The 15,983-nt window shown below is 40.1% G+C and overlaps 1 protein-coding gene across 1 annotated transcript; it reads left to right on the forward strand.

Annotated features, from left to right (window-relative positions):
• Nucleotides 1-1,771: 1,771 nt before the first annotated feature.
• LOC147001745 (uncharacterized) lies at nt 1,772-4,798 on the forward strand. Its single transcript, XM_085828569.1, has 4 exons — nt 1,772-1,952; nt 2,657-2,819; nt 3,789-3,920; nt 4,622-4,798. The coding sequence occupies exons 1-4, from the start codon at nt 1,823-1,825 to the stop codon at nt 4,791-4,793; spliced, it is 597 nt and encodes a 198-aa protein (XP_085684695.1). The 5' UTR covers nt 1,772-1,822; the 3' UTR covers nt 4,794-4,798.
• Nucleotides 4,799-15,983: the final 11,185 nt, after the last annotated feature.

Here is a 15,983-nt window from a genome sequence, read left to right on the forward strand (position 1 = left end):
TCTACAGTCATGTTGAGTTGGTTCCATGAGATCATACAAGGTAACTAATGTCTCTGTGACTGTTTTCCTTATTTGAAAGTGAGTAATGAGATCATCTGAGGAGTAACCACTTCTGACTAACATGAATGATAGGACTGTACAGAGCATGGGCTTAAAGTTCTAGGTACAGTACAAATAACTGGGGGAGTTAACAACAAAAACCAAAGGAAAAAATAGGAATACTAACAACAACATTTTTAAAAAAAAATACTTAGTGCTGGGATTAAAGGCATGTACCCACTCTGGCTAGCTTTATATATAATAAAAACCAAACAAACTACCCTATTACAGTTCTAGTAGTTGCAGTAGAGGGAGATGTGTGATTCTGTGTGCTGCTTCCTTTCCCCAGATACCTCAGGTCTTCAGTCTTCTACCAGGTGAGCTGGACCTAAGAGCAGCCTAGTTGACCTTCCTACTGGCATGGCATGATTCTGCAAAAATCCTTTTCATGATAAGAAAAAGTATGGAGGAGACCCCTTGTTGGTGCATCCAGAATCCTTTAGGCCAGGAAACAACCAAGCCACAGATAGTGAAAAACCAAAGGAAAAATCACATTGCCAAAATAGGGGCTCCATATTGGAAGAAAATGCCCTCAACTTCTAAGGTATCAACAATATCTGCCCCTCAATTGTGAGCTCTGCATGTTGGTATTGTGTGGCTCCAGGTGGTAGTCAAAGGCAGATGTCTTCCCGCAAAAGACATCCATGATTTTTCATCGTCCATCTGTGAGGATAGGTTTCATTATAGCACAGATTCAGCACACCCAGCATAAGAACACAGAAGCCTCAGATGACAAAGCCAAAGGGACTCCATCCTGAACTTATAGACCCATTAAAATTGAAGTTTAACCTGAACTCAGGCCATTCCACTCCTTGCCCTACCTCCTGAGTTTTATGTTTGCTATGAGTAGAGTATTATGATACAACCCCAGCATCCCATGCCTGCACTTGGGAATTCAGGAAGACTGATATTAGAGAACTGATGGCTATGAGGCTACAATGCAGTACAGTCCAGGTTGACCTTTGCTCAATGATGTCCACTTTAATTGTCTGGTTGTATTTTAGAAAGGGAGGGTGTGCAAGTTAATAATTTGAAGATGGGACAGGAAGTTTACCACTTTATATTTGTCCTGTCGCTGAGCCCCTATGTTCCAAAGAAAAGGGAGTTTTCCTTGCAAAAGATGGGATTGTAAACGGGAGATTTTTTGAAACACATGGATATGTATATAGGAACAATACCCAGTATCAAGATATGCACAGTAACAAGATATTATCCAGATTTTATACAATTAAAGGTATAGGAGAAAGATATTGGCCTTTGTGAAACAGGGAAAACCTGGGGAATTAGACTGTATGTCACATGAACTCACTCAGATAGTATATTTATTATTGAGAAATATCTCTTCACCATCTCTAGAGATTTGGATGCTAACAAAAATCTCTTCTGCATATCAGGGTCCTAATCAATGCTTCCCATTGAAAGCACTTGTCTTCTAATGAAGCATATGAAAAATCTCCGAATTTAGAAAGAGAGGTTGCAATAGGGTATTTGCCAGGTCACAGGAGAGGCTCCAGGAAATGCACAACAGAAACTGGTAAATTTGGGGAGATCTAGTTATCAAATAGGCCTTAGCCTTTCCCAGTGACATCATCAGTAATGCCTTCCTTGGACAATCTCTTGTATCTAGGATAGAACTAGAATCTTCTGTGATGTCACCTGTGTTGTGGCTACAGCAACTGCCTGTGGGATATTCCTTCAGTGCCTTTTGGGTTCTCAATCAGGCATGTTTTCCTGGCTGCGCAGGCAATTTCACAAGGAGAATGGCGATCAAGGAGAGACCAGACCAAGGCAGAAGGAATCTGGCATCCTTTCTTGTAAAAACAGAAGAAGGAAATCATTCTGGGGAAGTCACAGTGAGTCTTGGGCAGAGTTTGGGAAATTCTGGGACAGGTAGGCTTGAGCTGAGCCTTCCCTGAGTAGATATTAAGAGCTGGAGCCTTGGACTTTCTTAATGACAGACCAAGAGACTAGAATTTCTGAAAATTCATTTGACAGAGCCAGGAATTGACAATCCTGCAGCTTCTTTTCTAGGAGCCATTTAATTTCATTTAGAGTGTCAAAGAATGCCCTGAGAAGGCACTATGAGAATAACAATGTGTCCCTTATTGGTAGGGAGTTGAAGCACTTCATCTTCTAGATTATTGTAGGATACATGAGTCTCTGATGCAGAGAACAGAGGAGTATTCCAATCTGGTCATTTGTTGATGTCTCAGCCACTTTGAGTTTGAACACACATGACTAGGTATTGATGGTTTTCTTGGCATAACATATGACATGAGCTGAAATTGTTCCCCAAATCTTTATGTGTGAGGCAGCTTATGGATTTCAGGGCAAGGGGTAATGTCATAAAGAGTGTGTGTTAGTTGTGACCAACAGTGGTGGTTGGGAAGAGGAATATAACTTAGCAGACCAGCTCAAATATAGCCTTTCTGCTTTTTCAGTGATTAATCCTGTCTCTAGCTTTTCTCTTCCTCAACCTTCTCTTTGGGACTCAGAATGGTCTCCCCTGCCCTGGGCCATCAACTATGCAAATGCATTTGTGTTTATCTATCTTCAGTGTCTGCTGGTAAATCATCACCCCAAAATTGCAACATCACTAATCATATGAAGAATATGAATAAAGTAGAAGATATGAAATTTTATATCAGGAAGATAAATGCTGAGAGATTAGAACTTTTTCGAATCTTGGACATTGACATGAATACTGATTTGAACTACAGGTAAAATTATGCCCTGTATCCTGTTGACTGTATTGTGCCCTCTCTGTTAACCCACATTTTCTCTCATAATGGAGTGTGTCATCTCTCACATTCATTATAAGAAGTCTTGACAGTTGTTAAATTGTTGGATAAGTGCTGTGTGTTCTATGGTCATCCTCTTTTGTACTTGCCCTTGCTGTGCTTGGAGTCTGATTGGTTTTGTCAACAACTGGTCACAATTGCTGCCTTACTGTGTAAGAATGCAATGTCTGCAGGCCATTACTGCTTTAATATAATTTTGTTCATTGTACTCTCAGACTGTGGAACCTACCTGGATTTATTTGGCGTTTTAACTCGTGTGTGTGTATGTGTGTGTGTGTGTGTATGTGTGTGTGCGTGTGAAGTTAGTTGTTTGTGTTTTGTTCAGGATCTGGGGTTCAGAGACCTTTGATGGGATCTGAGGATTTGTGTGATACACAGTTTGTAGTGCATGATAGTGTTGAGTCCTTAGAGGCCCAAGTTGATCATCAGGGTACTTTGTTCCCTGTGTTTACCTTGGTATCACAAGGAATCTCCTGGGGTAGGAGGTGTTATAAAGCCTTTTTCTTTGTAAATACTAGTTATGTCCTCTGAGAATTCATTTAGCAATTGGATCAAAGGATTATCCCTGCCTTAAAACTAAGAGGAGAAAAATCCTTATATCTAAGGACCAAAGCCTGTGGCACAGTCTAGTAGAAACATCTCACAGAACTAGTATATTCTTTCAGGCTCACAAAAGAAGCTCTTGAAGGTCAGCCATCTCCATTTGGTCGCCTAGCTCTGCTGTCCTCTGCACAAGATATTTAATCAGTACCAATAGGACCCACTTTGAAGGAGCAATGATGTGGCATACAATTGGCTTGGGTAGTCCAGATACAGCCTTTTTGCACATGATACTTGATTGCTTTAGTTCAGAGGATTATTTACTCTTTGGGCCATGCTCTACCACAGGATGAACATTGAATTCACCATCATTAAATCACAACATGAGAAGACAATGTTGGATATGGAAAAAATGACACAGTCAATAAGTGATACCAGTGAGATGTACAAGGAATTCATAGAAGATAAAGATTCCTACAGGTGAGTCCCAGACACAGCTGAGACCCTGAACTAGGCAGGGGATGCTTGTGGACTTCCAGGACTTTGAACAAAAGTAAGAGCCCTAGTTCTATACTATCTGTTTCTTAATAGGAGCCCTCCCTTGAGGCAAGGGTCTTGGATTTGTACCTCTTGGACTCAGTTTTCCTAAGTGTAAAGATTGTCCAAGACCATCAGTCTTTATTCTTCCATATTCAGGATCCTCTGTATAGAACCAATTTCCACCATGCTGGGAATCTCAAGCAACCCTGACCTCTAGGGTTCTGACAGCAGATTAAAAGATCTGGGATCCATGACAAAAATCGAAAGAGTTTATACCTTTCAGGTCTCCTCTCCTCCCTCAGAGGGGATTTGCACTCTTCCTGCTGATGGTTTTCTGGTACCACAGACATATAAGCAACCATGAGGTACATTTCCTCCTCTGTGATGTACATGGGGCACTCTTAGTGTCAGGGTTTTCAGAAGTCCTTTGATTTTTGTGGCATGTGGCTGGTCCCTGGATTTGACCTGCCTCTATTTTGGACTGATGGGTATACTGTGGACTCTAGTCTGGGGCTGTCTGGGGATCGGGGCCCTTGCAGAGATCATAGTACTTGGAGGAGTGGCATGCAAATAGAAGCTTGCTGGGAATCACCTTTTTTTGTTTGTTTGTTTGTTTGTTTGTTTGTTTGTTTTTGGTTCAGCTTCAAGCACACCTACCTCCTGAAAGAATGCAATCAATTGAAGGAAAAAGTAAGGATGTTGCTGAATGAGAACAGAAAGCTGCTGGTAGAGCAGGCTGACCAGGAAGCATCCTATGGTGAAGAAAAGAGGTTCTGTGATGAGACCTCCAAGAACATACATCCCAAGTGCTAAGCAGTAGCAGGTAGGATGATGTGTATCAGAGGCAGATTGCCCTCATGGCTAACCTTAAAGATAGACAATCCAATGTAACAGTCCACCAACTTATCCAGGCACTCCCCTGTGTCTTCTCCAAGTGTTTATTTAGGTGATCATCTACAAGGCTTTCTCTGGAGGTAGCCTTTTTCAAGAAACTATATGTTTAGCAAGCAAATTTTTCTGCCCTGCTATAATCTGCAGTTCACTAGGGGAGATTAGTTGATTACACATCACAACTCTACATGATATTAAGTTTGAAGGGTGCTGTGCTGGAGTCCTTCTTCAGATCAGTGGAGAGCTTTGAAGGAAGAAGTAAAGTCCTGAAGCTCATTTGCTTTATGGGCATTAGGTAGGTTTCTAGGTAGGACATAGATTGCAGGGATGATAGCTTAGTGGAACTGACAAATAAGTGGATTTCATTGTTGCCTTTTGGAAGTTTTTGTCCCCCACCCCAACCTTTTCCCCTGTAGATCTTGATTCACACTGAGTGAACCTGAGTAGCAGCATGTCAGTCCTATTTTCTTTGAGTGCTGTTGGAGTTTTCTTTCCTGGGCCTTGTGGTTTGGAGCTGGCCGGATGAGCAGGGATGTAGGAAAGGCTTCTCACAATCTCAGTTGGTGTGAGAGTTTTGAGGCTTCATGAAAAAATTTCTCCATATATACCCCTCATCTGACCAAGAATGTTTTATAGGGATTTCTATTTCTCTAGTAAGAATACTAGAGTTGAAATTCTCAGTTTAAATATCTGCTCTGCATAGTCTAAAATATTTGTTCATCTAGCATGATAGATTCTTCATTGTTTTTTGCTCCCTTATGTTTTTATGTGTGTGTGTGTTTGTGTATGTGTGTTTATGGGTGCTTATGCCAATCTGTACCTTTGTGGGTATTTTGTAAGGCCAGTTAAGGACATCTGATTTTGTGTAGTCATTCTTAACTTATTTCTTTGGGCCTTGGTCTCTCAATAAACCTGATACTTCCTGTTGTTCGATGTCCAGTAGACTTTTCATCTCCTGTCCACTACCAGGTGGAGATCTGTCTCTTATTTAAACCAACAAATCATTAAACAATACTACTATTTTTAAACTAAGTATTAGATTTTTTCATTTTTCCTGCTTAGAGTTATTGCCTGGGATATTCTGGCTGTTCTTATTGGCTTAACCATGGGCATACATAGAAGCCTACAGGACATCATTCTGCTGACATTGTTTTGCTAACTATATTTTGGGCATGGCTCTGTTTCAGGATAGATTCTCAGAGTTGTGTAGAGTGCTGCATTTCAGATATGTCACAACAGGTCATTTAACTAGATTTCTCCTGACTGATTTTGAGAATGATTTAATATCATATAATAAGTAAGGTGTTGTAAACTTCCTGAGTAATGATCTAAGTCACAGTCTTCCTCAGATGCTAAAAAGGACTCAGTGTAGGTTTAGTGAGGGGACTGTGATGAGTCAAAATGGGGCTTACTGGAGGCTATAGGTAGAAAGCTCTTTCTTGGCAATTTAGTGCTATGCTGTCCAGGATATCTGTGTAGAGATTTTAATGTCCTTGTAGAACCAGCAAGTATTTGCATAGAAAAAGTTTCTAAAGAGGACATAAGTACAGGTCAGGGCTGCAAAGCCCCCTTGAGTCTAAAACCCTTGTACACATCATAGGTCCCACTACATGCTTATACAACAAAAATATGCTAGATAAGAGCAAGAATTTCATTGATGTATGTGTTTTTGTTTCAGTCTTTTTGTGCTATGTGGTGTGTGTGTTGGGGTGTGTTTGTGTGTGTGTGTGTGTGTGTGTGTGTGTGTTTGTGTGTGTGTGTACCAGCTGTGACTCAGTGTGTTTATTCTAAGTTGTGTGTTTGTATAATGCAAAATGCCTTTGTAAGTGTTTGTGGTATGGATATATACAACTGTGTTTCTATGTCTATATGTGTTTGTGTGTCTGTTTGTGTAGACTTGCAACCGTGTCTGTCTTTAGCGACCAAGCATGATGAGTAAAGCCCCTGAGATTTCAGATTGCACCCATGAAAAATCAAATACAGCAGTCCATTTAGTATGCAACTGTACCTAGCTCCCAAGTGAAATAAAAAGGGACACAAAAGCTCATATAAAGTCATACTCTCTACTGGCTAGGGGCCATATTACTGATCCTCATTGAAAACTTTTGGAGAAAATCATCGGTATATGGTACATAGAGTCGAGGAGGACATTAGTATATAAAATCCATGTTATGTCCCTTTTCTGCTCTGGAAGAATTATGAAGGCCCACTGTAATGTCAGGTGGCTCACTGTGTCTTTTCAGCATTCCAGATTCTTTCCTCACTGCTTGCTACCATTGCCTTTCCAGCTTCCTCTACTCAGTAAAACTTTGCCTATAATTTGGTTTCGATTCTAATCATTGAGAGATTGTGTTGCTTGTAGTTGTACCTGTATCCAGCACAATTCCCATAGCTGTTGTGCAAAACAGGGCTGTTTCAGGAGCCCCTTGATAATAATAATAATAATAATAATAATGATAATGATAATGATAATGTAAAGAACTCACACTATGTTATTTGTGTAACATTCTGCAATTGCTGTTATTCAAAATCATTTTCTCAGAGTTAGATTCAGCCTAATTGGGGGGTTGGGAGAAATTAGGACCTTCAGACAGGTCTGGTAATATAAAATCAGGTAGGTGTTTGAGAAGCAAGGTTCAGAAAGTAGAAAAGAAGTCTCCTTGGATCCAGAGATTCCAGAACAAGAATAGATATCCACAGAGTCTCTAGGGCACATGAGGTCTGTAATGATCCTCAGGGTAGTCCGGAAGAAGATGATATCCTGATATCCATCAGCTAAAGAGTGAAATTGTACTATGTGATGTAGCCCTTTCATGAACTATTACTCAGTGTTAGTTAATCCATGCAAGTATTTGACCTTCAACTAGTTAGCCTTACCTTACTCAAAATATCCCTGACACAATCATATTATTTGAAGAAAATTGATCCATTGGATCCTATTTATAATGACTTCCTATTTTTCTGGGATTATACCTTTGGACACCAAGTCGGTCAGGCAATGATAAATGGAGCCTCTAATGGAAGGAACTGTTTACTCTGGGAAAAGGCTGAAACAATGAAGGTGAGGCTAGTCCACCACCAATACGTGATCCTTTGCTGGCAGAGAAGCCTACCCTACACAGCCTTTGGAACTTGCTAAGACAGATTGAATAATAGGCCAAGATCCCTGATTCTGAGTCTGGTTCATGAGGGGAAAGCATATCACTGACTGAGCTGTCTATATGCTTTGCCCACTATGTATCTATCCCATATAAGATTTGTTTTTTATGTCTCCAAAATATCCTGGGAGATTTTTATAATAGCATTAACTGCGGAAACTAAACAGTTTGCTGAAGTATAAGATATTAGTGTTATGTGAATACAAATAATTTGCATATTTGACAGAGTGTTCTACAACAGTCTTAGATGTACAGGTGTGTTGTTATGTTCCTTCATGGCCATCAGTTTTAATATTCAGTTCCTAGTGTTAGAAATATTTTCAGTTAACACATTCTTGCTGATTATAGGACCCATGCAGTGCCTGTGGACTTCATGTGATATATTTTCACTAGTTATTTCCAGATATAGGGGTTGATGAGTGGTACCCTGTCAGGATCCTGCACTAGAGAAATAATCATAACCTTCACTTCAATTCTAGGCAGGTTCCCCATAAGGCATCCACATGGTTTTCTAGGTTGAACACATCTCTCTTGAACACAGATTCAGAGATTGCTACAATGTTATTATTCTATATATTATACATGGACTATTGGAGTAATATAGGTTTTTTTTTAAAACTCCAGTATAGTGTGTATTTCACAGCTCAGTTTCTAGCTGTTTTTAAAAGCTGAGAAATAATTCCAAGCCCAAGTGCTCTGTGACACTTGGGGATGCAGGCAATGACCTCAGCAGATGATAAGTTGTAATAGATTGTCCAGCTTAATAGATCTAGTGTGAGACGTAGAGCTGATTGAAAAACACTTACTGGGCCGTTGTTCCTTCCTTCCCTAGGTGTGAAATACTCCAGCAGAAACTGGAACATGGAACAGACCAGGACAAGGTCTCCTTTGAAGAGAACTTCTATAGGGGAAGCTCTGCATGTGCAAAGCAAATATTTCATCTCTTCCCCAGTAATCATAGCTATCATCTGCTGCATTTTCTTCCTTTATTTTTGTTTCATTGCAATGAATAGCCCTTAATTTCATCTGGGCTCTGGCTCAGCAAGAGTGAACATGTAGAGGGATTCAGACAAGTGCTGAGACAGATCAAAAGCTGCTAGGCAAGCAGGAAGATTCTGAGAGTGTAAATTTACCTTGTTCTGATAGGTCATCCAGGAAAATTACAAAATCATTCTACAAAATTGTAAAGATTTGAACCAAAGTTGGTAACATGTATTCTGCTAAGTCTTGGGTGTCCATATTCTTCAAACCCACACTCCAAAAAAGGAGACCTACTTAAATTTCTCTTGTAAAGATTGTTACCAGAAGTAACTCGTTTTCTACTGTGTTGCCAAGGACAGTCATTTGCTGTCAGTGTTTGCTATAAAATAACAGTAAAAGAAGGCTGTTTAGCACAATTCTTGTTTTGGGATTTTGGTTTGAGCTTTGATTACTTTTGTTCTTTGGTTTTCTTTCGTTTCATTAGAAGTTTTTTGTTTGTTTCTTTGCTGTTGTTTTGTTTTGTAATTGATTTAATATTTTGATAAGGCTATACACTGTACATATTGACTGCCCACTTTTAGTTATTATTGAATAAATTGGATGTATTCTTAAGATTAAAAGTGATCTCAGGCCCAGGCCAAGATAAAGTCTTGCAATTGTAGTGGCTCTGAAAATGAGATAGAGCCTTCCCAGATGGTGGCTGAATGGCCTCCTCCATTTCTTTACAAAAGGAAACAAGGCATTCAATTGAGTAGCTGGTGTGTACTGGAGATTCATCCTCTGCTTTGCAGGGTAGGGCTCTGATGGGAAAGCCTCTACCAAAGCACTGAATGGGTCAGAGGTGCTTAACCCTTAACTCAGTACTTCTGCTAGCTTTCTGATTCTGTACATTGCAAACAATAACTCTCATAAAAGAATCCCAGTGTTTTGACTTAGTTTGACTGGCATACAGCACATGACATAATCTATATTTTATTATTCAGGATGACTCTCAAATGTTGTGTGAAACTAATTTCAGAACATCAATAACTTTTATATTTCTCGGGTCCCAATGTTGTCTCTATTTCATTTTCTAATAATTTATTCAAACTTTCTTTAAAAGTCATGAATTAATCTGGAACTATCATTACACAGTTATTGCATAGTTTCCAAGATGAGAACACACAGCATACACCTGGGACATTTTGAAGTGTGCTGTTCTGAGCCCCTTATATCTCAATTTTTCATAGTTTAAGAATCATTACATCAAGAAACATCGAGTTTCACAGACTACACCAAAGCAGAAGAAGAAAGAAATAGGAAATTCAGATATAATAGAATAATTATACACATCAAGACCAGCTGCAAAGCAGTCATGCACAATGAATTCTATACAGTGATTGTACAGGGCTAAGGTTAAGATAACGGGGAATCACGTTTTAGTATGAAGAGCTTCCACAGGCTATTGAAATGTTTCTATCACAGCCTACATCAGGCAGTCCCTTATTTCAAATGGCAGGTACCCAGGAGGAAGGTGTCTCCTGCTTCTCAAGAACACAGACACCATCCTTTTTTACAAGTAGCTGCTGCAGGCTCCTGAGAGGTTTCCATTGAGACCTGTTGTGGGCTGTGCATGCTCTAATTGCATGCTCTCTCTATCACCATTTAAATGTAAATATGCAGAGACCTACAGCCACAGCTGGCCTCCTTGTTTTTTCTAATTCTGGGCAAGAAAAGTAAAAATAAAGAAGTACTGAATCTCTCTCAAATGGAGCACAGAATCATATAATTACATGTGTGTATCTGATGGAGAGTTCTCAGTAAGTGAGCAGTGGGAAACTTGAGCTGCTCTGGGCTAAGACTTGGCACCCCCACCTACATGAAAGACAGAGGACAAAATATGGAGTTTTTTCTCTCCTATCATATGGGTCACAGGGAAGGAACTCAGGTCTCTATGCTTGGTCGCATTACCATTATCCACTGAGCCATCTCATCAGCCAGTCACCACAGACACAGAGTTTAAGAATCTATGTATTCATATTTACATTCGGGGTTATACCGCAACTATGAAAACTTTCCCCAGAGAATATATCTACTCAATTAAGGGCAATAAATGGAGTCTGGGAGGGATCTATGAGGAGGGTGGCAGACTTTAAAACTTCAATGGAGCCTCACAGTTTTTTGTCTCCAACAAGTCTGGATGAGATGGGGTAATTTTTCCTTCTCTTTGACCTCCCTGTGCTATGATTGAACCTAATAAATGTCCATGCTCCCTGAGTTACATTCCAGGCCTGTAACTTCATTCATCTGCTACAACAGCTACAAGGCAAGTAGCAATTTGAGACACCATAGTCAGTTTGGCTGCTACAAGATAGGTCCTTGAGAGTGGCTGAGAGAATGCTTTCAAGACTAGGAATATCTATCTGAAAGAGAAAAGGAAGTGTCTCACTTCACACTGCATACTCGGGAGAGTGTAGTCCTTTAAAGACTGATGTCAAGCTGTTATCTACCTGCACAAATAGCATTAGTAGATATCAGGTTAAGCTACCTGACATCTACCAAAACAGTCAAGCACTACACTGAAGACCTACAATTAAATAAAGCTCAGGATCCACCAGAGAATTGAAAGATGGACAAGAAGAGCTGCATCACGTGATAATGATTGGTTTCCTGTGTGTTTACAGGTGTCCCTTTCTGTGTCAGAGTTAGCTTAGAAAGAGAAGTTGTCCAAAGGCAGAGAGCAACTTAACACATCCCCCAATCCTTCTCAGGCTTCTGCTTAAAAGCCCTGGTTTGACAGCACCAGTTTGGGGATCCAGGGGATTAATTCCTTCACACATTAAGTCTCTAACTCACAGTCTCAGAAATGAGATCTGTTCCATGAGACCTTCACAAGCATGAAGCATCCACTGGAAGAAATACTTCCTCAATAAACTCTGAGATCTAATGTTGTTAAGATCAATATCAGCCATCGTTCTCCCTTCCTAGCCTTGCACAGACATGCTCTCCACCATAGGCATGTGACCTCTATTTCAGGATCCATCCATGCAGGATAGTTTGAAGTTTCATGCCAACACTGGTTAGCTGGCCTTAAATTTTTATTCCTTCGTCCACTTCTACTCACTGAGGAACTTCTCAATTCTGCATTTCTTCAATTAGGCATTTCATGCCTAGTCTGCAGTGTTATCCTCCATGAGAGGAGACAGATTTGCTCCATCCTTGACAATTCAATGACATTATCTTGAACCCACAGGATCTCTAGATGGGTGCCAGGTAACCTAGGAAAATTAGCATTCCATCTTCAAGCACCTGAACCTATAGGTCTCCATAAACTTCTATCTTTGAGTATGGATGATCTTGTTCAATTAAAAACCACACAATCCGGAAGGACATAGAAGAAATGTAGAGTAGGGACAGGAAAGAAGGCTCTTCCATTAAGAACATTTGTCTATCCACCAGAGGACCCAGAGGGCAGCTAACAATCCTATTAATGAGTCTCTGGGTTGAATACCATGCCCTCTTCTGGCCTCTGGAGGAATTGCATGCATTTGGTGCACAGATGTGGTCCTGGGGGGATTTCTAGAGTCCCCACTGGGCACCCCTAGGGTCCTGCCCTGCAGGCCTAGCTTGCTTGCTTTTTGCTGGTTTTGTGATACCAGGTGCGGGTTGCAGCAGGCAAAACATACATATAAATTTAAAAAAAATGACAACGTTCCAAATTCAAACAAATAAAACCCAAATAGGCTCCAAATGTGTAGTCACACTAATATTACCTAAAAAGAAAGTCATGTCTCAACATGTCTGGGAAATCTCAACATGGGTAGAGGGAGGTAGTTTTCTGGAAAGTCAGTATTTCTGCTTTACAGTTATCACCAATGATGTATATCAAGGAAGTGAGAGGCAGATAGCTCTGGGTTTCCTGATTGCTTATGAACCCCGAATGAATATTCATTTCATAACAAGCTTTAGAGCAATACAGTTGTGACTCTCATAATTTGGTCAGCATGCTTATTATAGGAACATGCGAATGCCATGTACCGTATTTTAGGGGTACCTAAATATATGACCTAAAGGATACAGTATAGATCCATTTTCTATCATGAAGTGCTTATACACAGAGTAGGATATGACATCCATGCCCCCCAAAATGTACCCTTGTGAAGGACTGGCTGTCTGGGAATTCTCGATTTAGACCATGATGCCTGGAGTTTACAGAAAACCATCTCTGCCTGTGAATTCTGGAGCTCCAGGAGTGTGACACCATACCTGGCTAAAAACGCTGGGCTTGATAGTGTAGGATTTGAACTTGTTTTCTTTTTTTTTTGTTTGTTTTTTAATTCATAAAAGTGCAGACATTTCACTCAGTATGGATTTAAAAAGAATCTCTCTCTACTTAGCTGTATCAGTATATGCAGTGTATATGGCTTCAGCAAAATATCAAAATAGTGACCAGAAAAAAGAAAGAGAAAATAAAAATCAAATCTGCAACACCAAGGTAACCAAAAATTCTAATCCCCTAAGCAATCAAAACCAAACCTACAGGGGCAGTTTAGTAGCACTGAATTACAACATGTGGTCAACCGTGAAGCAAGGTAGAAAGGCAGTTTCAGATGTTAGCCCATCAAGACAATCATTGCCATGTTTCTTTGAGGGCTTTGTAGTTCAGACTTTGTAAGACCAAGGTTGACACATGTTACAGGATTTTGCTCAAAGTCTTTTAACTTTACTTAACTCACCTCCATTAAATATTCTTGGTGTTGGGTGAGGACAAGTATTAATTTACAGTCTTAGACATTTTCTCCTGAATGCTGAGCAGCTCTGGATGTGCTTCTTCCTTCTCTCAAGCTCTGCCTGGTGCAACCTCAGCAAGAGGGGAAGCCCATACACCTCTGTGTGGAAATATACTGCCCCTGCCGACCTGGAACATCATCTGACCTCTGTTCATGTCTTTCAACTCCTAAGAAGATGAATGTCTTCTTGATGTACAACAATATTTTTGTAGCATGAATATAATATAATATAACATAAACAATATAGTATAGAATACAAATTCTAGCAACCTAAGTGTTCTTGATGCTTTGTCCTGAAAGCACATAGCTCCCCTCCCCCTTTTCCTGACATGTACTACACACAGCAGCACAGACATGAGTATGGTATTGCTCCCTTCTCTCTGAAATGGCTGTTGAGCCTAATGAACTTAAAGCTTTGTTCATCCCCAAGTCTACACATTTTACATTAGCTGCAAATAGTGAAGTTTCTTAGGTTCTCAGCTTGGAGAATGATAGAATCTCTTATTGTCCATAAACAGTTGTTTCTTATAGTGACCTTGTCCAACCCTACAACTTGGAGAAATGAATGACTGCAGCTATACACTAAAACCAGTAGAATTCTCTGAAATGCTCTTTTGCAACATGATTTGCAGTTACACCTTTTCAGATGAACCGTCTGAAACTCTAAAAAGTATTCTATTGCTGCCACTCTGAAAATTAAATTACCAGGGTTTGGACATGCCTCAACTACCTCTTGCTCCAGGCCTGTTTCTCTCAGCCCCTAGCTCTCTGGCCTCACAAAAAATCAATAGTCATTCATTAAGGGTGTCTTGGAGTCTCCTTACAAACACAGCCAAAGGATGTCTCCCATGCCTTCTATTGGGACTTTATATTTCATAGCCTATGGCTCTTGGGGAAGACTTTTTATCCCAGTAGCATAACTCTCTCTCTCTCTCTCTCTCTCTCTCTCTCTCTCTCTCTCTCTCTCTCTCTCTCTCTCTCTCTCCTTGTGACTGTGTGTGTATGTGTGTTATATAATTTATATATATGTAAATTAATGTGACCCGTTAAGTCTATTTCAAACAATTTAGAGTTAATTTTTCCTACAAATTCCCTCTCCTTCTGTATTGTGCCATTTGTTCTAGTGATCTAGGTGGAGAGGCATGATGAAGAGCTGTTTCCCCAATGCAAAATGAACTGACAGAGTACTTTTCTCTTTTAAGTTGTCCTCTATTATATCGTTTAAGATATTTGCTGACCAAGTGACTATGTGAATATATAAAAAAACATGCATATGTGTACAGAGACACATGAATACTTGCCTTCACAAATACATGCACACACACATAAAAAAAAAAGAATATATGAATGAACAGTACTGTATACTAGCACCTACAACAAGCACCTATCATTACACAAATATGACACATAAACATGCTCACAAACACCTGGGCAAAAACACATACACACACAAATACACACACACACACACACACACACACACACACACACACACACCAATGAAAACACTGCTATATTACAGCACATTTCCTGAAAACTGAGGAAGTATTGGGACCTGAGCTGTGTAATAGATTCTTAAATTAACCCAACTTATGCTGCCTGGGCCTGTACTGATTTCCTTGTCAGGAACTTTTTCCATGCAGATATTTGCTGCTTCTACAAGTATGACATAAAACAGACAAATGGGTCCTCTGCATACACAAGTGGGTCCACACAAGATTCAAGGTTCTAAAAGAGGGTTCCAAGAATATCTTCCAGCAAGCTCCAAGTGGAAATATATTCTGCTCTCTAAACCTGACTTAGCAATATCTCATAAGACTCTGGTAGCACCAATAAAAACAGTTAGCCATAGATATTATCCAGTAGCTGCAATCAACAGATTACAGTTCATGAGATATAATGCCAGGGCCAGGAACCAGGAGTGGGTAGATTGGTAAGAAGGGGAGTGGAAAAGGAATTGGGGGAGGGTTTTTTTTTATGATGGGAAACCAGGAAACGGGATAATGTGAGTAAAGAAAATACCCAATTTAAAAACAAAGTTGTGCGTGTGCATGCAAGCACGCAGGCACGCGTGCGCGCGCGCACACACACACACACACACACACACACACACACACACACACACATGTTAGTAATGTCAGCCAAAAAGAGGTTAGTGACTTAACATGCCTTGATTTTTCTGAAATGCAGCACTCTGCAAAACA

This window comes from Mus caroli, unplaced genomic scaffold, assembly GCF_978045245.1.
Source record: "Mus caroli unplaced genomic scaffold, Mus_caroli_1 scaffold_12, whole genome shotgun sequence".
NCBI lineage: Eukaryota > Metazoa > Chordata > Mammalia > Rodentia > Muridae > Mus > Mus caroli.

Bases quoted from the DNA above. Each gene is read 5' to 3' on its own strand.
- LOC147001745 (XM_085828569.1), top strand. From the start codon at position 1,823: ATGTTTTCCTGGCTGCGCAGGCAATTTCACAAGGAGAATGGCGATCAA. The intron at 1,953-2,656 runs GTGAGTCTTGGG...ATCTATCTTCAG, and splicing joins ATCATTCTGGGGAAGTCACA to TGTCTGCTGGTAAATCATCA. The intron at 3,921-4,621 runs GTGAGTCCCAGA...TTTTTGGTTCAG, and splicing joins GAAGATAAAGATTCCTACAG to CTTCAAGCACACCTACCTCC.